At 41.9% G+C, this 24,763-nt stretch overlaps 2 protein-coding genes and 4 non-coding genes across 8 annotated transcripts in view; 5 read left to right on the forward strand and 1 right to left on the reverse strand.

Moving 5' to 3' along the window:
• Window positions 1–18: 18 nt before the first annotated feature.
• LOC137375389 (eukaryotic initiation factor 4A-II) lies at window positions 19–8,493 on the forward strand. 3 transcript variants are annotated; one of them, XM_068042533.1, is made up of 11 exons: window positions 19–320; window positions 906–954; window positions 1,035–1,167; window positions 1,691–1,830; window positions 4,599–4,767; window positions 5,101–5,210; window positions 5,882–6,025; window positions 6,158–6,295; window positions 6,774–6,863; window positions 7,219–7,298; window positions 7,580–8,493. In XM_068042533.1, the coding sequence occupies exons 2-11, from the start codon at window positions 931–933 to the stop codon at window positions 7,722–7,724; spliced, it is 1,173 nt and encodes a 390-aa protein (XP_067898634.1). In that variant the 5' UTR covers window positions 19–320; window positions 906–930; the 3' UTR covers window positions 7,725–8,493. The 3 variants fall into 3 exon arrangements, with proteins under 3 accessions (XP_067898634.1, XP_067898632.1, XP_067898635.1); XM_068042531.1 differs by having other exon boundaries at window positions 24–104; XM_068042534.1 differs by lacking the exon at window positions 6,158–6,295 and having other exon boundaries at window positions 24–104.
• On the forward strand, window positions 1,340–1,409 carry LOC137375533 (small nucleolar RNA SNORD2). Its single transcript, XR_010976020.1, has one exon. It is a non-coding gene; the product is annotated as a small nucleolar RNA SNORD2 (small nucleolar RNA).
• On the forward strand, window positions 4,417–4,486 carry LOC137375534 (small nucleolar RNA SNORD2). Its single transcript, XR_010976021.1, has one exon. It is a non-coding gene; the product is annotated as a small nucleolar RNA SNORD2 (small nucleolar RNA).
• Window positions 4,810–4,879, forward strand: LOC137375535 (small nucleolar RNA SNORD2). The gene has a single exon (XR_010976022.1). It is a non-coding gene; the product is annotated as a small nucleolar RNA SNORD2 (small nucleolar RNA).
• LOC137375532 (small nucleolar RNA SNORA81) lies at window positions 5,319–5,490 on the forward strand. The gene has a single exon (XR_010976019.1). It is a non-coding gene; the product is annotated as a small nucleolar RNA SNORA81 (small nucleolar RNA).
• A 3,495-nt stretch (window positions 8,494–11,988) lies between the features above and the next one.
• rfc4 (replication factor C (activator 1) 4) overlaps window positions 11,989–24,763 on the reverse strand; it is a 35,249-nt gene continuing 22,474 nt past the window's right edge. Inside the window, exons 8-11 of the mRNA XM_068042535.1 lie at window positions 17,423–17,548; window positions 15,733–15,813; window positions 14,278–14,394; window positions 11,989–13,075 (exon numbers count right to left, since the gene is read on the reverse strand). Of these exons, the coding sequence (XP_067898636.1) occupies window positions 12,980–13,075; window positions 14,278–14,394; window positions 15,733–15,813; window positions 17,423–17,548 (420 nt within the window). The 3' untranslated portion in view covers window positions 11,989–12,979. The remainder of the gene's footprint in view (window positions 13,076–14,277; window positions 14,395–15,732; window positions 15,814–17,422; window positions 17,549–24,763) is intronic.

The raw sequence follows: 24,763 nt of genomic DNA on the forward strand, positions 1-24,763 counted from the left end.
GTATAAATAGGTGCGACCCGGAGAGAGCGTTTCCTTTCAGTGAGGAGGCGTCGGTGACGGTGGGTGGTGGAGAAGAAGATGTCTTGTGGTTCTGCGGATTTCAGGTAGCCGCTGGCACTGGCGAGCCAAGGGCCTGACCTTACCTTTGTGGGGGGAGAGGAGGAGAGAGATCTTCGAACCGACCACTACCCTCACTATACCAAATAAAATAATCTCTCGGGGGCGTTTGAAGTATTGCGGCGGCTCGTGGGGGGAGGGGCGATACAGCCCGAACCCGAGCCGCCGAATGGCGCCCGTGTGGAAGCGGCCTTCGGGTGTGGGTGTGTGTATTTTCCTTTTTTTTGGGCTTTGTTTGAGGTATTGGGGGCGGGGGGGAGAGGGGAATGATTGACTTGGGATGGGTGATGTTAATTCACGATGAGTTTGAGGGCGATGTGAGGGTTGTTCCTGGGCCGGGAAGCGACTTGAGGCGACCCGTGCGGTGGCGGCTGCAGCCTGTCCCCTCCCGCACGAGGTGTTGCTGGTGGTTGGGCTGCGGACACGTGGATGGGAAGGGTTGGGCCTGTAGATGAGTTCCAGTTGCAACTAGGATTGGGTTATAAATTAAGCTATGAAAATGTCTTTTAAATGCCCTAAGTGCAACATATTTTAAGCATTTCGTGTCCTTTTTCTTCACCGAAAAGGGTAGTATTTTCACTTTTTTAGCCCAACTTGAAGGATTTTTTTTTGCTAATCTTGAGTTCTTCCTCCATTTCAGCTCGGGGGTGGGGAGGGCAGAGCCTTTTGTGTTTGGCAACTTAACTGGCAGGAGTACTAACTGAGGGAGTCACCTTATGGCTTTGGAGAGCTATTAAAGCAGAAACCAATTAAGTCCTTTATAAAACCTTTCTTTTAACTGTTCGTAGCTCTAAAGACCATGGCCCAGATGGAATGGACCCAGATGGTGTTATTGAAGTGAGTAAACTATGTAGCATTGTTCTTTTTTAAAGCTTTTCTTTTGTTTGACCTAACTTGAAATCTTTTTCCTCCCTTAGAGTAACTGGAATGAAATTGTTGATAATTTTGATGACATGAACCTGAAGGAGACCCTCCTTCGAGGAATTTATGCTTATGGATTTGAAAAACCCTCTGCCATTCAGCAGAGGGCAATTATGCCATGCATTAAAGGTAAATATTTAATACTAAACAAAAAGATGCTGGTTATGAAAGTTGTTTTTCTTACTGGAATGGTTTGGCAATGTGTGTGGTAAGTACTACCATTTATAGTTTGGATAATTACTGTAGTAGTAAAATTTGGTAATAGGTTTGGTACATCTGATCCTATCTTAATTTCAACCTAGAGTGAGATGATGGTTTGCCATCTTTCGGGACTGATATGCAATGGAGAGAAACTTCTTTACTGATCACTCTTTATTTATGGCTGACTGAAGGTTCCACCTTTTCAGGATAGGGGACCTGTCTGGGTGGTTATGTTGGTCCCTGTAGGGGATCTGTCCACGATTGCCTCCAGACTTGCTGCCTTGACTTCGAACATTAGTGCAGTAGATGTGCACGTTTGTTAACATTTAGGATTGTTGATTAATGGAAGCTTGTAGAGAGTGAATGCTTCTGTGTATTGCTTAAATGGAGCAGAAATTAATATTTTCAAATGCTTTTTCTATTCAAAGGTAACTTCTGATTTCTCATTCAGGTTTTGATGTCATTGCCCAAGCCCAGTCTGGAACTGGCAAAACAGCCACATTTGCAATCTCAATTCTGCAACAGCTGGAGCTGGATATGAAAGAATCACAGGCCTTGGTCCTGGCTCCCACCAGAGAACTGGCACAGCAGGTAGAGTGGTTTATCAATGAAGCTTGAGCTCTACTGCGTGGTCTTTTTTCTTCTTCTTTGGCCTCCTTGTCTCGGGAGACAATGTGTAAGCGCCTGGAGGTGGTCAGTGATTTGTGGAGCAGTGCCTGGAGTGGCTATGAAGGCCAATACTAGAGTGACAGACTCTTCCACAGGTGCTGCAGATAAAATTGGTTCAGGGCTGTTACACAGCTGGCTCTCCTCTTGCGCTTCTGTCTTTTTTTCCTGCCAGCTGCTAAGTCTCTTCGACTCGGCACACTTTAGCCCCACCTTTATGGCTGCCTGCCAGCTCTGGCGATTGCTGGCAACTGACTCCCATGACTTGTGATCAATGTCACAGGACTTCATGTCGCGTTTGCAGACGTCTTTAAAGCGGAGACATGGACGGCTGGTGGGTCTGATACCAGTGATGAGTTTGCTGTACAATGTGTCCTTGGGGATCCTGCCATCTTCCATGCGGCTCACATGGCCAAGCCATCTCAAGCGCCGCTGACTCAGTAGGGTGTATAAGCTGGGGACGTTGGCCGCCTCGAGGACTTCTGTGTTGGAGATGTGTGGTCTACTGAAGGTGTATTTTAGCATTTAGATTTCATAGGATCGTGTGTCGGTGCAGTTGTCAATTTAATCTGCACTGTAATCCTTGCATTACCAGTATATCAAGTTTTGGTGCCCAAAGCTGAATTAAGTACTCCAGATGCAGACTCACCAACCTCCTTGAGTTGAAGGTCGATGTTCCATTAGGCTTTCTAATTAAATGTACCTGTACGCTAGTTTTTAGTGATTTGTGTATATGGGATACCAGATCTTTTTTGTCTTTCTCTGGTCCAAAGTGGATACCTCATGCTTCCCCCACCTGTCATAGTTTAACCCATTCATTCGGTCTGTAACTTCCTGCTTCCATCTACGCAAATTCCTGTGTATCCTAATTTGCTGTCAATTTGGAAACGGGAATATGCAACCCTCTTCCTTCAGCCAAGTCATTAATATATATTAGCATATACAGATCATAGGGAACACCACTTGTCATATCCCACCCAAGGGTTCCTTTTATCTCCACCTCCCAACCAATTATCAATGTCACAAGGTTAACTCCAACTTCATGCAGTCTCATTGCTAGTCTTGTGTGTGGAACCTTATCAAATGCTTTCTGACAGCATCCATAGACTTTTCATCCACCATGTGTATAATGGTGTTTTCACTTCATTGCACAAGTGGCTAAAAACATGCAAGCTGTGGTAAACAAATGGGCTACTCGAGTGATTCCTCATACATACAGATATCTAAAAAGGGTCTGATGACAGGTCATGGACCTGAAACATTAACTCTGCTTCTTTCTACAGATGTTACCAGACCTGTTGTGTATTTCCAGCAATTCTTGTTTTCTAAAAATGGTAGATCAGAGTATTTTCTAAATTTTGAAAAGTTAGAAATAGGAGGTCCAAGGTGATTTGGGTGTTCATGTACAAGGATTGTTTAAAATGTCATGCACAAGTATGGAAAATAATCAGACTGATTGAATGCTGGGCTTTATCTCTAGAGGATTTGAGGAGAAATTGTGCTCTGGCTGTACAAAGCCCTTGGGAGTTCAGTATAGATTTACCAGAATGATATTTATACTCCAAGGTTTAAATTACAGGGAGAGATTATGCCAACTAAGGTTGTATTCCATGGAATTTAGAAAGTTAAGCAGTGATTTAGTAAAAGTTTAAGGTACTAAGGGGAGCTAATAAGTTGGAGAAACTATTTCTGCTGTTTGGGGAGTCTAGGACTAGAGGGCTCAAAATAGCCTAAAATCTAGAGCCAGATCTTTTTAAGAAGTTAGAAAAGACTTCACAGAAAAGGTGATAGAAGTTTAGAACTCTAGTCTGCAAATGCAGTTGGTTAGGTCAGGTCATTTTAAATTACTTTTTTTTTGTAACCAATGGTATTGATATATGGGGTAAAAGAAAATAGGAAGTTGAGACACAGATCAGCCATGACCTTACTGAATGCCAGAACAGGCTTGTGGGGCTACATGACTTACTCCTCTTTCTATTCATGTACATCTCAAGCAAAGTGTACGGCCAGCCTTTTATTTCTTCAACTTACCCTGTCTTTTTAAATAGCTGCAATTCACTGCAAAATATGGCCAAGATTGGGACTGAAGACCCTATAGTCTGTAGGCCTGTTAGGAATCCTGTGGTATGGATTGCCCTTGGCAATCAGCAGTATGCATCAGTTTTTTATGTTGGATCACTAGAGAAGATTAGCACCAAGTAATAACCTTGGACTTCAAACCATTTTCTTTAATAAAAATGGGGGTGGTTTACTTTGAAAGTTTTTTTTGCTTCTCCCCCTCTCCAAAAAAACATACAGGACTCCTTTGGTTATTTGCCTCTTATGCAAGCTAAAATTAAGTAATTGGCCAAATAGTTGCATCAAGAATAAGTCTTTCATGTATTCCATTTTATCTTGCACAATTGTAGTGTTAAATGCTCAGTATCTAAATACAACACCAAATCAGCAAATATATGGCAAATGTCAGCAAAGAGTACTGACCTTAAAAATCCAAAGCCCTCAAGTCCTTCAGAGTGGAATGATGCTTTACCATCTTTCGGGACTGACCTGAAATGGAGACAAACCTGTTAACTGATCACTCTGTCCTATGGTTAGGTGTGTACATAATTTAACTAGTAGAAAATATACTAGTTCTTGTGTAGTCGTGTGTGTTTTAATGCAAGGATTAAGTGAATCTATACATTTTTGTTTAGATCCAGAAGGTAATCCTGGCTCTGGGGGATTACATGGGTGCTACTTGCCATGCCTGCATTGGTGGCACCAATGTACGAAGTGAGATGCAGAAGCTGAATGCGGAAGCTCCCAATATTGTTGTAGGAACTCCAGGGCGAGTGTTTGACATGTTGAACAGGGGATATATATGTGAGTACTGGCCTTAAAAATCCAAAGCCCTCAATTTTTTCAGAGTGGAATGATGCTTTACCATCTTTCGGGACTGACCTGAAATGGAGACAAACTTGTTAACTGATCACTCTGTTCTATAGTTAGGTGTGTACATATTTTAATTAATGGAAAACAGACTTGGAATTGTTGGGTCTGAGGTTAGTCAGAACCTTAAGATTTAGAATTCAGATTGCTAGTCCCTTTGGTCAAAACTTCCCATGGATTAGTCTGCAAGTTTATGTGGATGCATAGCAGTTTGTTGAAGCTTCTCCAAAAGATACTGCTCTAATGTAGTTTAAATAATCCTTGCAGCTTCTAGGTGGATCAAGATGTTTGTTTTAGATGAAGCTGATGAAATGTTGAGTCGTGGATTCAAAGATCAAATTTATGAGATTTTTCAGAAGCTAAGCACAAACATTCAGGTAAGCTGGTATGTTTTCCAACCGGAGGTAACATGAGCAAGAAATGGCTTCCAATAAATACTACATGGACAGCAGCAAGATGTGGAAAATCACACTTGTTACCATCTTGCCTTCTTTTTAAGCATTCTGCTAAAATTACAAAATTCAGTACCCCTGTCTTTTGTAATGATGCTAGTAGAGTACACCGAGGAAGGAGAAAAAATGCACAACATTGCCAATGAGGCCAGGGTGGACCTCTTAATGTCCAGTGTCCTTTGTCTCAAGAATCTGTGCTACAGTTTTTGTGGACCAGTAGTTGATCCTGTATTTCACACCAGGAGTTGAGGTGAAATGAAATGCAGTCTTTGGGCAGAGTGGGGTTAGTGTGGGAAATAATTGGACTGGTGCTTGCAAACTTTTGGTGGTTATTTAACAATGCACAATAATTTAAGGAGGAATGTGATAGTTGGAACACCAAGTTCTCTGTAGTACAGGCTGAATAATTGGGATATTCCGAACTAAGCTGCTACTTTGCCACAATTGTCGAGTAATTAAAGCATGGAGCATTTACATTATAAATGTACATCTAGTGGAAAATGCTGAGTTGCATGCAGACACAAGATTTCTAATGTGGGGGTTTTGTGTGAATAATTTTCTGGAAAGAAATTAAAATAAAGCACTGATTTCTTTAGGTGGTTTTGTTGTCTGCTACTATGCCTAGTGATGTCTTGGAGGTCACCAAAAAGTTTATGCGTGATCCAATCCGCATCCTTGTGAAAAAAGAGGAGCTCACCCTTGAGGGTATCAAACAGTTTTACATCAATGTGGAGCGTGAGGTTTGTTGAACATATTTATGAAAAACTCCTTCAGGATGGGATTTAAAAAGTGGTGGGGCCAACTAAACAATACAATTTGGAATTAGTCTGTTGTTGGAGGCTCAATTAAAACTCAGCAACTTATTCTGACAGGAATGGAAATTGGACACACTGTGTGACTTGTACGAAACTCTAACAATAACACAAGCTGTGATTTTCCTTAACACAAGGAGGAAGGTTGATTGGCTAACTGAGAAAATGCACGCAAGGGACTTCACTGTCTCTGCTTTGGTAAGGTTTCTGTAGTTTTTATCTTCTATCAGTGTCTGCTCTTTGAAGGTATTGGTTCTTCTCTAGAGTATGCTTCCACTGTTCTCGTACCTTGCTGAGGTTGCTGTTTTTCAATTAAATTGAATGTAATCTGATCATTGCAACTTTCGGTATAAATTTGGGATAGAAACCTGGGACCCTCTTGGTATCCTATGCCATTACTGCCTCTTGAGGCAATAGGGGTTTATTTGTTGTAAAGATTGATAGTGAAGAAAAACTATTGTAATTTTTAATGTAGTTGGAAACACTATTGCTATAAGTGGTATGACATGAACTTCCAACTGCTTTGCTTTTTTGTAGAAGATTCTTTCTCCTGTCACTTAATTTAATCCAAGCTTTGGTCAGTTACTGCCAGCTAAATTAGACCAGAGCAATAGTTGCTTTTTGACAACTTGATATATCTATAAATGCATTGTCTCTCTATGACTATCCATTGCAGCATGGAGATATGGATCAGAAAGAACGTGACGTTATTATGAGGGAATTCCGTTCAGGATCTAGCCGTGTACTAATCACTACTGACTTGCTGGTATGTATATTAACACATGAATTTAGCTGCTTAAAAATTAAAATTTTCATGAGTTCTTTATGTAGTGGAAATAGCTGCATGTAGTTTCAGTACTTTTTAAGTTACTGGACATGGTGTGCAATTTTTCTGTACTAAGTTGGTGATGCTGGAAAATTTAAAAATGACTGAAGTCTGTGCATTCCTCACCTCCCCCTCCCTGGCTCAGGGAGGTGGTTCTCTAATTGCTTAAGCCAGAGAAAGGAAAATCATTCTGCTGCTCAAGAGCAGCAGAAATCTAGATACAAAATGCTTTCTTGTGTAGTAAACCTTATACGAATCAGCTTTTCTATAAGCTAATTTAAATATTCTCTCCAAGGCTCGTGGCATTGATGTGCAGCAGGTGTCTCTAGTTATTAACTACGACTTGCCTACAAATCGTGAGAACTATATTCACAGGTTAGTGCTTTTCAAATCCATCAAAGCAACTAGCTTAATTACTTGTGCTAAAGTAGAATTTTGTTGAATGCAGTCCAGTGTGGTCATGAGTGTAAGCATAGCTCAGTCTGCTTAGCCTTATGAAATATTGCTTAATTGGGAACTGGGGGGTGGTCAAAAATTGCAACTTCATATTTGGATTTAAGAAATGCTACTTTTCACATTACACGTGGTTGCTCTAGGGAATGTTTTGAAGCCTTCAAACTATATTTAAAGATGAACTTGATTTATTCTTTACACAGAATTGGTCGTGGTGGTCGCTTTGGAAGGAAGGGTGTTGCTATTAACTTTGTTACTGAAGAAGATAAAAGAATTCTTCGTGATATTGAGACATTCTACAATACAACTGTGGAAGAGATGCCTATGAATGTGGCTGACCTGATCTAAATGATGGCATGAGAATTTGCATTTGCAGCTGCTGATTTATCAGACTACATGGTGCGTTGTGCTGCTTCACGAGTTGTTGAATCTCTTCTCCCATGTGCAAACAGGATCAGAAATCCAGCATTGTGATAAGTGACTTGAGGAAAGCCATCCTTTTGCAGTGTTGACTGCTGGGGTGGGAAGTTTAAGTCATGGGGTGTTTAAATGTATATGCCCTTCAGTGTTTTGAATGTTCTGTAGTAGCATTTCTGTTTGATATTCTTTATCACTTAATAGTTTACTTATGGACTAAAAAATTCAAGTGCTGTGTTAAATCAGCCAATTATGTCAAACTGGCATATCTACAACTATTTTAAAATGAAGCTTGCCAATTAATTGGTAAAATGTATGCACTTTTTCTAGAGTAATCAAATGACATGTATTTGTATTTAATAAAAAGTTTGAGTTGTGCAAAGATCTACTTATGCTATGATCTGCACAGTTTTGGCTTCCTAGTATATGGTTGCTCAAGATAACCTTGTACAAATGTGAGAAATTTGGCATTAGTTTGGAGGGAAACCAGATGTTGTAACTGCATTCCTGTATTGCATCTTTATTTTTGTAACTTTGTAGTTCTCTTGTTTATTGTACATGGCCTGTTCTAATTTATGCAATCTGTTGCTGTCCATCTTCCTATTCTAAATATTTATTTTTGTTTTCTCTAGAAAACAACCTACTAGGAGATTGTACAGACTCTGCTCAATAGTAAAATACAGATCTTTCAACTTTTAAACCATGTTGATCTAACATGCTTCTGGAGAGAGTAAATGTATGAGGAAAAACTACCTAAATTTGCAATGGTGGTGCATGTTTGTATGATCTGAGCAATATAAAATGCAGCAAGCCTAAGCAAATGTATTACAGGCTCATTCCTGTGGTGCTTTAAATAAGAAACACTATTATTGGAGGTTTACAATCAATAAACCTACTTTTAAATGGGGTTTCTGTAAAATCTATAGCCTGCTATAACTGTTGCCTTTTTAAGATTAAAGTCATGCATGCACAGGAATGGTTTCAATATGCACTGCTGGCCAATTAAAAATTGCAATATGCCAACCCTTGTAAGGTACCATTCACATTGAAGGGCAACTACTATACTTTGGAAGTGATGCTTATTTGCCACACTTGGCTCCATTTTAAACTGGTTTCATATTAGTAATATTCAAATTGTTCACTTCAGCTAAAGTTTGTAGTAATTTTGCTAAGGACCCACCTGGGCTCAGGCAAACTTTACTCTGATTTTAATTTCACTTGAGTTCCATGTAAGTGTGCAGATTTATGTATAATTCCTGTATTTTTATGGCTTCCAAATCAGTGCCCTGGCTGACTTGAACCTACATTGAAGGTCTTTATAACAGTAATGTTTTGCTCCTATTAGATTCTGCTGAGTTGCAGTTTGTAAGGTGGAATTTGAGAAGTTAGCATGTAAGTTATTAAAGTTAATTTGAATGTGAAATGTTGACCTCTTTGTTAGGAGGAACAAGAGCTGCAAGATGGTTATTGATCTCACTCTGCCTGGAGACTAACTAAGACCTAACTTTGTTGCCAGGGATGGGGCACTTCCTTATGTACACAGCATAAGGGTGGTAGGAGATTACTACTTTTGGGTATATCAAAATTAGTGTAACTGCTATTTGCTTTAGTTTTTAGATATGATTGAAGTAGATGACTAGCTTGGCCTTCTACTAACTTTGAATATGAAGGCTTCTAGGCAATTAAAAAAAAAAAAACTGATCCCATCAGTTTTTTTTCTTATATAGACTGGAAATACACAGCAGGGCTGGCAGCAGCTGTGGAGAGAAGTTGAGTTAACATTTTAGGTCAGTGGTCCTTCATTTGCCAGTTCTGCTGAAGGGTCACAGACCTAGAATGTTAACTCTGCTTTTCTGCACAGATGCTGCCAGACTTGTGTATTTCCAGCATTTCTTAATTTGAAATTTCCAACAGCTGCAGTATTTTTTAACGTAGGGTGTAAGGCCAGGAGATTCAAAATTGTTGGAATGTATGGAAGGGGGTTCTGGGGTGTTGAAAATTGAAGATTTGGTTAAGTAACTGACTAAGTTTGATCTTGCAGGGTACAATGCTTCCTAGGCAGCCTTGAATGTATATAACTCTTGTTTGGCTGATAATGCATACCAGAAACACTTGCTGTATAATATAGTGACTTGTACTGGCATTGTTCTGAGGGCAGCCTGTCTGTTTACATCTTACTGAACAATAGCTCCTGCTCTTCTATTCTCCAATCATGATGGGTACCAACCCCTAAGTCAGTAGTAGACCATGCTCTAGCATTATTGCTACAATAGTGGAAGGATGTATACATGATAGCTGTTAGACCTTGACCTTGCTATGGAGATGGGCCTAGCTTGTGTCTGATTTCCTTTCCGTGCTGCTTCCATGTGATGAGTTTGAGGTAGCTACCATTTGGATGTAAAATTGGAGTAAGTTTTTTTTGTAGATTTATCAATTGGGGAGGGGGATGGGCTTTAGTAGCATCACTGGAAAAAGTTAATTGGATTACCTGTATGCTATTTCATAACTACAGCACAAGCCTAATCCTTGTGCTAGTGTTGAAATTTAAGGTAAACTCACAGGGGATCCTGATAAACTCCTGCAATCAATGTGGTTTTTGTACATTAAAATTGGGGTGTTGCAGACTTATTAAATATAGATGTAATAGACTAGTTGAAGGATGCAAACTGTATATAAAGTGTGCAGATTGTTGAATCCTAATGCTCATTGCAAACAGTGGGCAGTGCTGCTCAGGTTATCTTTTATGATCAATTCCTAAATTGACCTTGCTAATGGTAGTGAGCCATTTTCCTGTATTACTGTAAGAGGCTTACTAGGCCATTGCAGAGGTAGGTTGCAGTCAAGCACATTGCTGTGCTGTTGACCAGACTGGGTATGGACAGCTTCACTGAATTCTGGGGCTATGGATGCTACTGGCAAGGTCATCTTTTAGTGCCCATTGCTAATTAACCTTGCGAAGGCAATAAGCCACCTTTTTGAAACATTGCATTTAGGTAGAGAGGTGCAGGATTTTGAGCCAGAGTGAGCATAAAGAAATGGCAAAATATTTCCAAGCCAGGACATTGTGACTTCGAGCTGGTGAGTACTGCCCTTGTCCAAGTTGGTAGAGGCTGTGGGTGTAGGTGGTGCTGCTAATCAAATGGACTGCTTTGTCCTGGATCATGTTGAAACTGCACTCAGGCACGTGCAGAGTATTCCATTGTGGTAAGTGATGATCTCTTGCTCCTCTTTCTTTGCCCTGACCTTCCTCAGGATGCTGATGGGGGAATTTGACAACGGTAGTGTAATTAAATGGCGAGGAGAGATTGGGAGATGGCCATTGCCTGCCACTTAATGTGACATGAATGTACTTTTCATTTTTCAGCCCAAGTCTGAATGTTGTCCAGGTCTTTCTACACAGGTACAGACTGCTTCATTAATGGAGTTGCAAATGGATCTGAATACAGTACACGCATCAACAAGGATTCCCTTGTTATGCTATGATGGAGGAAAGGTAATTGATGAAAATGGTTGGGCCTAGGCCACTACCATGAGAACCTCCTACAGCAATGGCAGGGCTAAGATCATTAGCCTTCCAATAATCTCAATTAATTTCCTTTTGATAAGTGATTCCACCATGCAGATGGTAGATAGCTGACAACTGCAGCATATAGTTCATAGATCCTAGAATTTGGATGGAATAGTTGCACCTGAAATGTTACTACTTTTTCAGTTGGGCTAGGTCTGCTGTGGAATAGGTTTTCTAACTTTACAGTGCTGATGAAAGGTCATACATGAACCTGAAATGTTGACTGTTTCAACAGATGCTGCCTAACCTCTATTTGCAGCTGTTTTTATGTAAGATTTCCAGCAGCTACAGTATTTTGCTTTTGTTACAGCCTTCGTTTTCTTGTTAACCTGCTTGTTTTCAAAAAATTACTTCTCTCAACCCACAGTAGGTCTAAAACCATGTCCACACACCTGTGATAGACAAGTGAGAATGTTTGTTTTTTTAATTCATTCGTGGGATGTGGGTATCACTGGCGAGGCCAGCATTATTTGCCCATCCCTATTCCAGCAACGGGCTGGGGAAAATGGTGTACAGGGTGGCTCAGATAAGGAATTTGTACTGGCAGCATCTGTTGAAACAGTTGTACAAGAGACAAAAGAAAAAAGGAGCAACTTGTGTAATATGACAGCACCAATGAATTCACAATGAGAAAGAACTTGAATTTTATATTACACCTTAAAACACCCTTGAGACCTTCCAATTGCTTCACAATCAGTATACCATTTCTGAAATGTAATTTGTGCACACAGCAAAATTCCCACATCTCTGGCTTAAGTATAAAATGGAGGATATCTGAACTAATAATGCCTATAACTTGCCCAGTGAATGACTGTGGGTCCTAAATACCAGGCATCTGCCCACCTAATAAATGGTTCTGGCTACACTATTATCACAAACAAGCAGTACAGTCTACTGCATTACATTGTACAAAATGTTTTGACTGGGAAACATCTATACCCTTGTGGGTCACAGTTAAAATAGAATTGATGGCTACAAGCAGCATTGGATCAATCCATCCTCTGACATGAAGTTCTAGTAACCTCATAAGTGAGGACAGTGCCAGTGGGCAGATTAACAATGTGTATTACCATTTGCTTACAATAGTGAACACATACAATCAACAAAAAGATGCATGCCCAAGAGCGAGGCAATCAATTATCTTACAATTTCATAGCTTGGGGCAAGACTGAAGGAGTTAGGAAGTGGAACAAACAAAGTGGAAGAGATGTAGAGCCAGTTATAGGATGAATTTTTACTACTGTACATGAGCACTGAATCCGGAGAACAGGTAGCAAGATATTGCTGCATTTTCATTTCAGTATAAGTTTGAAATTCAACAGCATACACACAAAATCATTTTAAGGTTTGTCTTCCGCCCAAGGCAGTGATGTCAAAATCAGTTTTGTGTATGCACTGTGAATACTAGATTTATTGAAATACTCCAAGAGTCCACAAAATATTACATTTCAAACTTAGAAACACTTTATTTTGTATGGAGAATTGATCTAAAAGCACTATGGGAAACTCAACAGTTGGCTGGGCTTCTTCAGATTGTAAATTGACCTTCCAAGTCCTTGTGGGATTAAATGAATATGAAAGAAGTTATTTTGTTCATCAACTGCTTTCCATCTGTAGTTTAATTGCTCTGTGTAAACTGTTGCATAATAACTGCACAAAGACCGATCATCTGCAGGTACTCATCAGCGCCATCTGTTAAGCACTTGTCAACTTCCTGGGGAAAAAAAAGCCACTTTTAAAATGAAAGTGATGTCATAACATTCTTTAACGCTAATTATATATTGCTGGAGATGGATTGAGAAATAACTATTACGAAGATGGTGGCATAATCTGACTGGACTTGTAAACAAAGAGGCCCTGGTTAATGCCATAGGAACACAGTTCCAAATCCCACCAATGTAGCTGGTGGAATTTAAATTCAATTAATAAAAAATCTAGAACTGAAAGCTAGTCTCAGTCATGGTGCCATGAAACTCATCGAATGTTGTAAAAACCCATCTGGTTCACTAATGCCCTTTAGGGAAGGAAATCTGCTGTCCTTACCTAGCCTGGCCTACATGTGAGTGCAGACCCACAGTAATGGGGTTGACTCTTGCCTGCTCTCTGGAATGGCCCTAGCAAACCACTCAGTTGTCAACAGCAATTAGGGATGAGCAACAAATGCAGGCTTTCCCAGCGATGCCCACGTCCCATGAAAGAATAAAAATAATTAACATCCAAACCCTGAAATTAGGATCCCACACAAGCACTGGGGACCAATTTTCAAGAACTCAATATTGTATCTGTCATTAAAATGAGTTTCTTTCCATGGAAAATCTTTAAATTGAACAGTAACTGATCACAATAAATATTCTGGTGCATTGCAGGAATACTAATGTAGAATCAAACTCAAGGATCAGCAAAATATAGTTCAAGATAACCATATTCAGCAAAACCATAACTGCAAATTTTTTTGAGAACTTGAATTCAGAAATATGAACAAAGGACAAATAAATGGAGATCACGATTATACTATTTTATATTAAAATACAAAAGATTCATAAAATAATTGCTCTGTGTTCTCAAAGAGATAATCCAATTTCATAAAACACTCTCATCTTATTAATTCAGCCTTCCCATCATTAGAGAAAGATGAATTGCATTATAACTAATGTCAACAGATATAATTAAGGCCTGTTCAACAGAATCAAACTACAGTGATCAAACTCCTGAACACTCTTCAATGACTAGTGAACTAGCATTTTATCCCATTGTTGGCAAGTGGGAATCAAGACCATTTATAGGATTAAAAAGATGGTTTCCAGAATTCAAACATCAAAACACCAAAAGTCAACTGGGTGGAGCTAGGCCAAGGAATTTGGATATTCCACTCAAACCAGAAGAGACAGATTTCTGTTTATTTCAGTCCATACTTACTGCCAGTTTTAGTGTGATTGCTGATTTCTGCTGGTCGTTAAGGTCCTCTTTATCGATAATAACATCATGTAGCTGGTTGATTAACTGTGTTGCAGCATACCCTTCATTAATCATATCCTGAGAGCAAAACATAGCAGTGAATAAATAGAAGCACTTCGTACACCCATCACATTGCAAATAGTAAACATCAGTTCCTTCCCCGTCACTGACTCATCTTGCGATACTGTTTCACAGGTATTACCACACCTCTAATACTTTGTCCACACTGGCACTTTTGTATGCAAGTCTGGAAACTATTTGGTCACAGAAGCATCAGAGTGGAGACCTATTTAAACAGTGGGACATTTGGTATGTGAAGGACAAATTCAATCAATACATACAGGTAGCACTTTTATGTCCCCTTTTCTCCTCTTTAAAGTGTTGACTCATTCCGGGCACTAAATGCACTAGCAATTAAAGTGGGCATAATTTATGGGCATGCTTATATTGTGATTGCTGGCACTCTATTTACCATAGAGGGCATCATAGCTGAGTCAGATCTGTCCTCATTCCATGTTTACACAAGTGTAATTTTCTTTTAGCAGAGATCACTAGATACGGGTAAGAGCCCTAACCAATATTTTGTCTCCTTGGACTAACATGAAGTTAATTGGAGCTGCTGGCCAGGCAGAGATCAGCTAATTCAGTTTGGTACTACATCAAAAAGTGTCTTTATCTGTGAGGCCAGCAGAAGAGATTGAACCAAGTAGCATTAAGCATATTTAGTTATTATTAAAACATAAAAGTGTAGTTTACAATAACATAGTGCACTAGATTTGAACAGAGTCTGGACAAATGGCATAAATAGTTCACCATTGCAGTTTGAGAGATAAGAGTGGTTAATATGAGAAATGGAAACGTTGCACACATACAACAGGACACACTCATAGTTGGAGTAGTATAGAGGGGTCCTTTTCCTTTATCTACATTTTGACCATGCTTTTTAACCTAACATCAACCAGAAAAGAAGTGCTGACCCAATCAATTAATCTAAGCTGTTATATCTATTTTTATCATCGTCTTCCCCACTCTCATTTCTAGCACTGATGTCACCCAACTAGATGACCAGTAGACTTTTATCCAAAATTTAAAAATAAGATGAGTCCTCATTGTCTACCTAGTTCATCGTATTAGGTCCATGCTCAATCCACACTCAGCCCCAATAGGCTAGCTTGGTGTGGTCAAGCTCTCTAGAACAATTTTACAAAACACTAAATAGTTCTCGGTGTCCAGAAATATACTGGGAAGAACCTACTACTTCAGCCGGGGTGTAATATGGGCAGGAGCGGATTGGTTACCCATTATACACTTGCCCAATTTTTCTTTTCATTGAGGATCTGTTGTTACATTTTAATGCCCCAGGCGTTGAATGTTCCAGCTCTGTCTTATTAATAAATGAGGACTCTTTCTCCTTACTTTTACTACCGTTTCCAGTTTTTCAAATGAGCTGCTGTGGCAAGCAACTAAAAGGCTGTCAATCATTTCCGACGGCACAACCTTGGGAAAAAAAGACAAAAAATATGAATCAACAGTTCTCTTCCCCCACAAATTGTGTGCATGCATGTGTGTGATGGATAGGGCAGCAGTTAGGCAGCTGAAGAGAGAGCACACTATCACAAATAGAAACAAACAGAAGCTCTGAAACTTTGAAAAAGGTTTGAACCCAACATTTTCAGAAACAGAGATTTTCCCTTCTTTTGATTTCTGTTCTCAAGATAGAGCTAAGATGTAAATTACAAGTATCAGCCTAGTTCAGTTGCTAACATTCCCACCTTGGAGTCAGAAGATTGTAGGTTTCAGCTTCAGTAAACATTTCAGCATATAAACGAGACTGATATTTCATTGCAGTGCTGCATTGTCAGACGGATCATCTTCAGGAGATGTTAAACCAAAGTCCCTTCTGCTGGCTCAGGTGGATGTAAAAGATCCCATGACACAACTCGAAGAGCAGAAAGATCACCCAGTGTCCTATCAATGGTCTTTCCTCAACCAACACCACAAAAAATTGATTATCTAGTCATTCATCTCACTTGCTGTATGTTGACCTGCGTAACAACAGTGTTTAAACTCCAAAAAAAATCCATTCGTTGTAAGTGCCACAAACTAAATCACAGCCAAATTGATATTAATCTATAATGGGAAAAGCCACAATAAAAATACGCAAAATGTATGCAGTGACATCCAAACATTTTGTACCACTGAGTGATAGAAGACTTCTGTTTCTACTGTTGGGATGTGGGCAACACTGGCATGTAATCTAGCAGTTTTCATGAATTTTCACAAATGACCAGATTCACTGAATTCAATTTTGCAGCTTGCCACTGTGAGATTTGAACTCATGACCTCTGGGCTGCTAGCCAGTTCCATAATCGCATGACAACCCACTTTTTCCCACGTGCATACTCATTGATTGACATGTGAATTCCCATATTAAAGGAAAGGAAGGAAATATGCCTGCTTCTAGAGGGAGTGAAGTGATGCTCAGCGAGAACAATGTTATCTAATCTCTGTTTTAGGCTTGTCTTATATAAGGGGAAATGTACCATATACTAGAAGACATCAGCTGCAATAATGAAAAGGGGCATCTTTGCTGTTGGGAGACTTTTAAATCAGAAACCAATTAGACTGTCCTTTAATAAAAACAAGAAATGCTGGAACCACTCAGCAGGTCTGGCAGCATCTGTGGAAAGAGAAGCAGAGTTAACGTTTCGGGTCAGTGACCCTTCTTCGGAACTTTCGGGTCACTAACCCGAAACGTTAACTCTGCTTCTCTTTCCACAGATGCTGCCAGACCTGCTGAGTGGTTCCAGCATTTCTTGTTTTTACTTCAGATTTGCAGCATCCGCAGTATTTTGCTTTTATATTAGACTGTCCTTTAATAGGTCCCAAAAAGACGTTTGAGTAAAATTGGACACCAACAAGATGAAAATTGCATGACTGAAAAACTTTCCCAACTACTGCAGGCAGATCAGATGCTGGCAAGACAGTAAAAGAATGGAAGATGGCTATCTGTGGAAATACTCATCAAGGAAAAGACATATTGATTCCTGCCAAAAACTCAACCCATGTCTTACCCATTGTATACGAGCATAGAAAGTTTTCCTACCCCAGCAATTTCAATGATGACCTGTTCTGTGATGTCTTTCCCTCCTGTAAGTCTTGTTGCACACTGCAGGTAAGTTATTGCCTTTCTCAGGTCTCCTTCAGATACATTGATAAGAATAGCGATTGTCTAGAAAAAGCCAACATGATATAATGAAAACATTTGCGTTTAACTCAAGTTTATGTTCAATGCAAGGAAACCACACCAAAAGCAAAATCCAGATCAACCACAGTGACATCAATGCACTAGTGTGGACTCATTCCAGACAGAGATAACCTTGATGCAAAAGTCACACCAGTGCTGCAATGTTTTACAGCTTAATGTCTACAGAAGATCTCTGTAAACAGAAGAAAAAATATATGCATAAATTAGCCCGGTAAAGGAAGTAATCCAATAATCTTGAAATTGCAATTCAACTGTAGGCAAAGTCTTTGAAGACTTAGTGTAACTTGCTTTAAAAGAGTTTGATTTCTGCTCCGAAGTTCCGAAGAAGGGTCACTGACCCGAAACGTTAACTCTGCTTCTCTTTCCACAGATGCTGCCAGACCTGCTGAGTATTTCCAGCATTTCTTGTTTTTATTTCAGATTTTCAGCATTCGCAGTATTTTGCTTTGATTTCTGGATTGTTCATTTTAAACCTCAATGGTGTACTTCCTGTTTTCCAACAAACAATCTGTTCACTTGGTTAAGCTTCCAGTCTCACTGTATTCAACCCAGCACACCAACAAAGAACTTGTACAATGCAGCTATTTCCATCAGGAAACTAAGTTGATATTTAATGCTGCAAAGCTGAATTTGGTAACTGTCAAAAGACTGTGATTAGTATGCAGAACGAAAGTCCCAATCAGCTAAGTGAGAACTAATCAGGAACCCGGTGCTCTGTATATCCAGATCACGCACAGCATCCTTTAATGAAGGGTCACTGACCTGCTTAGTATTTCCAACATTTTCTGTTTTTATTTCAGATTTCCAGCATCCATAGTACTTTGCTCTATCACCCATAGCATCTATTCAGGGAACTGCAGAAAAACTTAGAAAACCCAGATACTTCATGCTGACTATATTTACTCAATGTGCAGGGAGACTTTTTTTTAAGAATGCCATGCTCATCAAGGTAAGAAAGGTCAGGAATAAAGAATAGAAATTGGATGGGCACCTGAGAGAAATAAACTTGCAGGGTACAGGGATAAAGAGGGGGAATGGGACTGACTGGATTACTCTAATAAGAGCCAGCATGGACTCGAAGGGCCAAATGGTCTCCTTCTGCAACATTATGTCTCTATGAGAACATGTTTCCACATCTGGCTTAGAGTCAGGATTAAACACTCAAGTAGGTATGCAGAAAATCTATCTCTGAACTGTGCCAAAAATGTCCCCAGCCCTAGTCTCAGAAGGGCAACAGAAACTGCACCAGTATGACACTTCTATTTTCCATATAAGCCATCTCTGTTTTGTGATGTGTATTGATGTACATGGTGAACCTCAAACACAATTCACTTAGAGGAGTATTACCCAGCAGAGAGGAAACAATCATTCCATCTGTCTAAGGTGGTTCCATCTGTCTAAGGTAAATTGCAAGTTGCATCCAAAGCCATGCTACATCCTCCCAAACCTCCAAACAACAAATCTTGTGAATGCTTGACCGACACATATAACCAGAGAATGTAATACAAACAATGGCGTAGCAAATTTCAAACTCAAAAATTTACATTATAGGTTGATGTAAATGGACTGAACCGCATTTCTCATTTTTCTTAACTTTGTAAAAGATTGAGACCACTAAATCACAGAATTGTTACAAAGCAGAAGGAGGCCATTTGGCCCATTGTGCCTGCACCGGCCTCCAAATGAGCAACTCAATCAGTTCCATTCCCCCGCCTTCTCCCCGTAGGCCTACACATTCCTCCCCTTCAGATAACAGACTAATTCCCCTTTGAATGTCTCAACTGAACCTGCCTCCACCACACTCTCAGGCAGTGCATTCCAGACTTTAACCACTCACCACTGCATGAAAAAGTTTCTCCTCATGTCACTTTTACTTCTCTTACCAATTACTTTAAATCTGTGCCATCTCATTCTCGATCCTTTCCCGAGTGGGAACAGTTTCTCTCTATCCACTCTGTCCAGACCCCTCATGAATTTGAATACCTCTATCAAATCTCCTCTCAGCCTTTTCTGCTCCTAGAGAAACAGTCCCAAATGCTCCAATCTATCCTCATAACTTAAGTTCCTCATCCCGGAACCATTCTCAGGAATCCTTTCTATACTCTCTCCAATGCCTTCACATCCTTTCTAAAGTGCAACGCCTAGAACTGGACGCAATAGTCCAGCTGAGGCTGAACTAATGTTTTATACAAGTTCAACATAACCTCCTTGCTCTTATACTCTAAGCCCCTATTAAGAAAGGCCAGGATACTGTACGCTTTATTAACCACTTTCTCAACCTGTCCTGCCACCTTCAATGACTTATGCACATATACACCCAGGTCCCTCTGCTCCTGCACCTCCTTTAGAACTGTGCCCTTTATTTTATATTGTGTCTTCACATTCTTCACATTTCTCTGCATTGAACTTCATCTGCCACATGTCCGCCCATTCCACCAAGTTGTCTGTGTTGTCATGCTAGGCCCCCAACTGCCAAGAATGATGCACATTAATGTAGTCATGAACACTGATTTTAAACTGTTGCTGAAGCAAGAAAATGACTTGTTAAACAGATCAGCCATGGCTGGAAAAGACATTTGTATATTAACAGATAGTGCTTGGAAGGACAAAGGACCATTCCCTGACACATTCAACCCACAATGGACCTTAATCACCAGGTAATGTGTGTACATAGTGATTCCTGACATCGCAGCCGGCCACTGACGTCATCAGGCTGCGCCAAGGTGCGCACATGCACAGACTGGCTCCTGCTCTCTGCGCGGGCGCTGCATTCCGACTTGCCAGGACTGGTTAGCACATGCGCTGATTACGTCATTACGTGACGTGTGCATCTTCGGACAACGCGCCTGGTCGGCCTCTGCACATGCGCTTTACACGTACAGCAACGCAACGCCAACAGGTATTCACGCATGCGTCAACCTTCGGATATTCACGCTTGCGTCAAGCTTCGGCGCGAGTTTCTGAAAGTGGAAGGAGGAGAGGTTTCGTCGGGCATTTTCTGGCAATTATTTAGTCGTTTTGGAGATTTCAGTCTGTTTCATTTTATTAGAGAGAGGAGATTGCTCCAAGGTAAGTTGCTCTGCTGTTGTAAGTTGCTCTGAAAACATTTCCATTTTCTGGGGCACTATATGTGCTCCAGTCCAGTGCACTGCACTAAAATCCTTTCCATTGTCTGGGGCTGTGTGCAGACAGTACATGTGCTCCAGTCCAGTGAACAGCTTTCCATCTAAACGGTCACTTTCATTTCTGTAAAGTTTCTACGGAGTGCCTTCTGTATTTCTTATCTCATCTCATGTTTCCCGTGTGGTCAACAATTTGCCCGGTGGCACCTTCGGATGGAGGTGGCCACGAGCTGGACATCAGTCGCATGCCACAATCCATGGATGCTGAACGTTATACCCCCTGGTCTAATGAGCTGATGGACCATACGTACGCCTGCCTGTTCACAGCTCCACTTCCCCCACCTGCGGAACCCTCTCCTTGCTGTTCAGTCACACTGGCAGAGCCAATCACCATACCGATGGACACGGATATTCACCCAACTGTTCCTGCACCCATCGGACACACAGCCACCTGTTTCCCCATCCGCCTTTGAAACAATTATGCAGAGCCTTGTGAGACTGCGCATTTGCCAGCTGCTGCCTGTCAAGCAGAGAGGATGTCCAAAGGGGTCAAGCACTTGGGGAACATTCAGCAAGAAGAGACTGAGCACTAAAAGAAACAAGCATGCCGTGTCCAGTGGTAGCACGAATATGAATGCTCTTGCTGCGTACACAACTGGTGAGGTGGGAGTGCAGCCACACCGTTCTCCATCTCCAATGTTGCTTTCAGGCAAAGGCAGATAAGAGCGAAAGAAATGGAAGGTGATGCTGATAGTTGCCGGCAGGATTAAATGGGAGCGGATGGGAAGGCGCGTGAGTAGCATAACCACTAGCAGGGAACAGCTGGGCTAAATGGCCTGCTTTATGTTCATCGTCCAAAAGAATTGTGCTTCTTATTCCAGCACCCTCACATCATTCATGTTGTCCGAGAGCAGCATTGAACCATCACAAGATAGGGGCAGTAACATCATCCCGACTCCTACAGCTGAGGTGGGTACTAAGTGATTCATTGGCGGTGTTATCAGTACGTGCCTTTACTGCAGAACATAAAGCATGTTCAACAGTAATTTCATTGGAGGGAGGGAAGCTCTGACACTGATGTTCTTTCCTTATTTCTTTTCATATAAAACATGCCCTTGAGAAAACAATCATTGAGACTTAAGGACGGCATTCAAGCAACGAAGGCAGTGCAGGAGAGGACGCAAAGATGTGCTGATTCCTGCATCTGAGGTGGGTAATAAGTGCTTCATTGGCGATGTTATCAATTGGTGCCATCACTGCAAAACTTAAAAAGGTGTGCACAACAGTAATTTCAGTTGCTGGAGGGAGTGAAGCTCTGACACTGATTTTCTTTCTTTATTTCTTTTCATGTAAAACATGCCGTCGCGAAAACAATCCTCGAGACTTAAGGTCAGCATTCAAGCAACGAAGGCAACAGGACCATGCTGCGGAGCTTGTCACGATGTGGAAAGGAACCTTGCATTTATGGATGAAATGGGAGCACACATTGGGATGCGCTTGGGGAACATTCATCAAGAATAGACTGAGCTCAGACTCTTGTGACTTTGCCTTCTTCACATGGACAATACAGTAGTGGAAGAGAGCCAAGCGTTCATTCACCACAAGGCTTTCCAGGAACAACTCTTTAGTTCTGCATAGCAGAGACTAGGCCTGTCTGTTTCACGGGAATGCTGGCGACAGCACTCATGTATCCATGCACAGCAGTGCCTCGAATGCTTCATGTACTTAATAAAATTTCTCAATAATTAAACACGGAATTGTTGAGGTTTTTGATGATATTTTTCCCGACTTTGCAACTGCACTTCAGATATTCAACTGTGGTCCTTGGGGGCGGTGGGGGGGTAGTGGGAGGGAGTTAAATTCAGAACTGCCTGAAGAGGGGGATGCAAAAGGCAGGGACCAGACAGCTGGAATGCCTGAGTACAGTTGAGAAGTAGGGGAGAAAGCGGCTGGATGGGGAATCTTGGGCTGGATGGGGGATCAGCAGCTGGAGGGAGCGGCTGGATGGCAGGGGCCGGAAGCGAGAGGCCGTAGAGAGCCGCGGGGAGTGAGCGGCCGTAGAGAGCCGCGGGGAGCGAGCGGCCGAAGACCTTGGTGTCGCTGGGTGCGGGGACCGGCCGGTACATCTTTTGCTGTTGCAAGTGTATATGGCGCATGTGCAGAAAAACGCACTCTTCCTCCCTCTCTCCAGCCGCTCTGCTCCCCCCCTCGCTGCTCTCTCCGGCCGCTCCGCTCTTTCTGGCCGCTCCACTTCCCCCCCCCCCCCCCACTCACTGCTGTCTCTGGCCGCTCCACTCCCCTCCTCGCTGCTCTCTCTGGCACTTCCTGGCGGGAAGTGCACCCAACTCCAGATCCTCGCAGACCGCGTTAGGGAACTGGAGCTGGATGAACTTCGGATCATTCGGGAGGCGGAGGGGATTATTGACAGGAGTTATAGGGAGGCAGTCACACCTCAGGTAAAAGAAGTAGGTAGATGGGTTACCGTCAGGGGAAGGAAAGGGAACCAGCAGGCAGTGCAGGGATCCCCTGTGGCCGTTTCCCTCAACAACAGGCATACCGTTTTGGATACTGTTGAGGGGGACGACTTACCAGGGGTAAGCAATGGGGTGCAGGTCTCTGGCACAGAGTCTGTCCCTGTTGCTCAGAAGGGAAAGGGGAAGAGGAGCAGAGCATTAGTCATTGGGGACTCCATAGTTAGGGGAACAGATAGGAGGTTCTGTGGGAACGAGAGAGACTCACGGTTGGTGTGTTGCCTCCCAGGTGCCAGGGTACGTGATGTCTCTGATCGTGTTTTTGGGATCCTTAAGGGGGAGGGGGAGCACCCCCAAGTCGTGGTCCACATAGGCACCAACGACATAGGTAGGAAGAGAGATGGGGATTTAAGGCAGAAATTCAGGGAGCTAGGGTGGAAGCTTAGAGCGAGAACAACCAGAGTTGTTATCTCTGGGTTGTTGCCCGTGCCACGTGCTAGCGAAGAGAGGAATAGGGAGAGAGAGGAGTTGAACACGTGGCTGCAGGGATGGTGTAGGAGGGAGGGTTTTGGTTTCCTGGATAATTGGGGTTCTTTCTGGGGTAGGTGGGACCTCTACAAACAGGATGGTCTTCACCTGAACCAGAGGGGTACCAATATCCTGGGGGGGGAGATTTGTTAGTGCTCTTCGGGGGGGTTTAAACTAAATCAGCAGGGGAATGGGAACCTAAATTGTAGTTCCAGTGTACAGGCTGTTGAGAGTAGTGAGGTAGGGGATAAGGTTACAGGGACGCAAGAGGGCACTGGCAAGCAAGAACTTGGTTTAAAGTGTGTCTACTTCAACGCCAGGAGCATCCGGAATAAGGTGGGTGAGCTTGCAGCATGGGTTGGTACCTGGGATCCTGATGTTGTGGCCATTTCGGAGACATGGGTAGAGCAGGGGCAGGAATGGATGTTGCAGGTTCCGGGATTTAGATGTTTCAGTAAGAACAGAGAAGAGGGTAAAAGAGGGGGGGGGGTGGCATTGTTAATCAAGGAAAGTATTACAGCGGCAGAAAGGACGTTTGAGGACTCATCTACTGAGGTAGTATGGGCCGAGGTTAGAAACAGGAGAGGAGAGGTCACCCTGTTGGGAGTTTTCTATAGACCTCCGAATAGTTCCAGAGATGTAGAGGAAAGGATAGCGAAGATGATTCTCGACAGGAGCGAGAGTAACAGGGTAGTGGTTATGGGGGACTTTAACTTTCCAAATATTGACTGGAAATACTATAGTTTGAGTACTTTAGATGGGTCTGTTTTTGTCCAGTGTGTGCAGGAGGGTTTTCTGACACAGTATGTGGACAGGCCAACCAGGGGCGATGCCACATTGGATTTGGTACTGGGTAATGAACCCGGCCAGGTGTTCGATTTAGATGTAGGTGAGCACTTTGGCGATAGTGATCACAATTCGGTTAGGTTTACCTTAGCGATGGGCAGGGACAGGTATATACCGCAGGGCAAGAATTATAGCTGGGGGAAAGGAAATTATGACGCGATTAGGCAAGATTTAGGATGTGTCGGATGGGGAAGGAAACTGCAGGGGATGGG

Source organism: Heterodontus francisci, chromosome 11 (genome assembly GCF_036365525.1).
Source record: "Heterodontus francisci isolate sHetFra1 chromosome 11, sHetFra1.hap1, whole genome shotgun sequence".
Taxonomy (NCBI): domain Eukaryota; kingdom Metazoa; phylum Chordata; class Chondrichthyes; order Heterodontiformes; family Heterodontidae; genus Heterodontus; species Heterodontus francisci.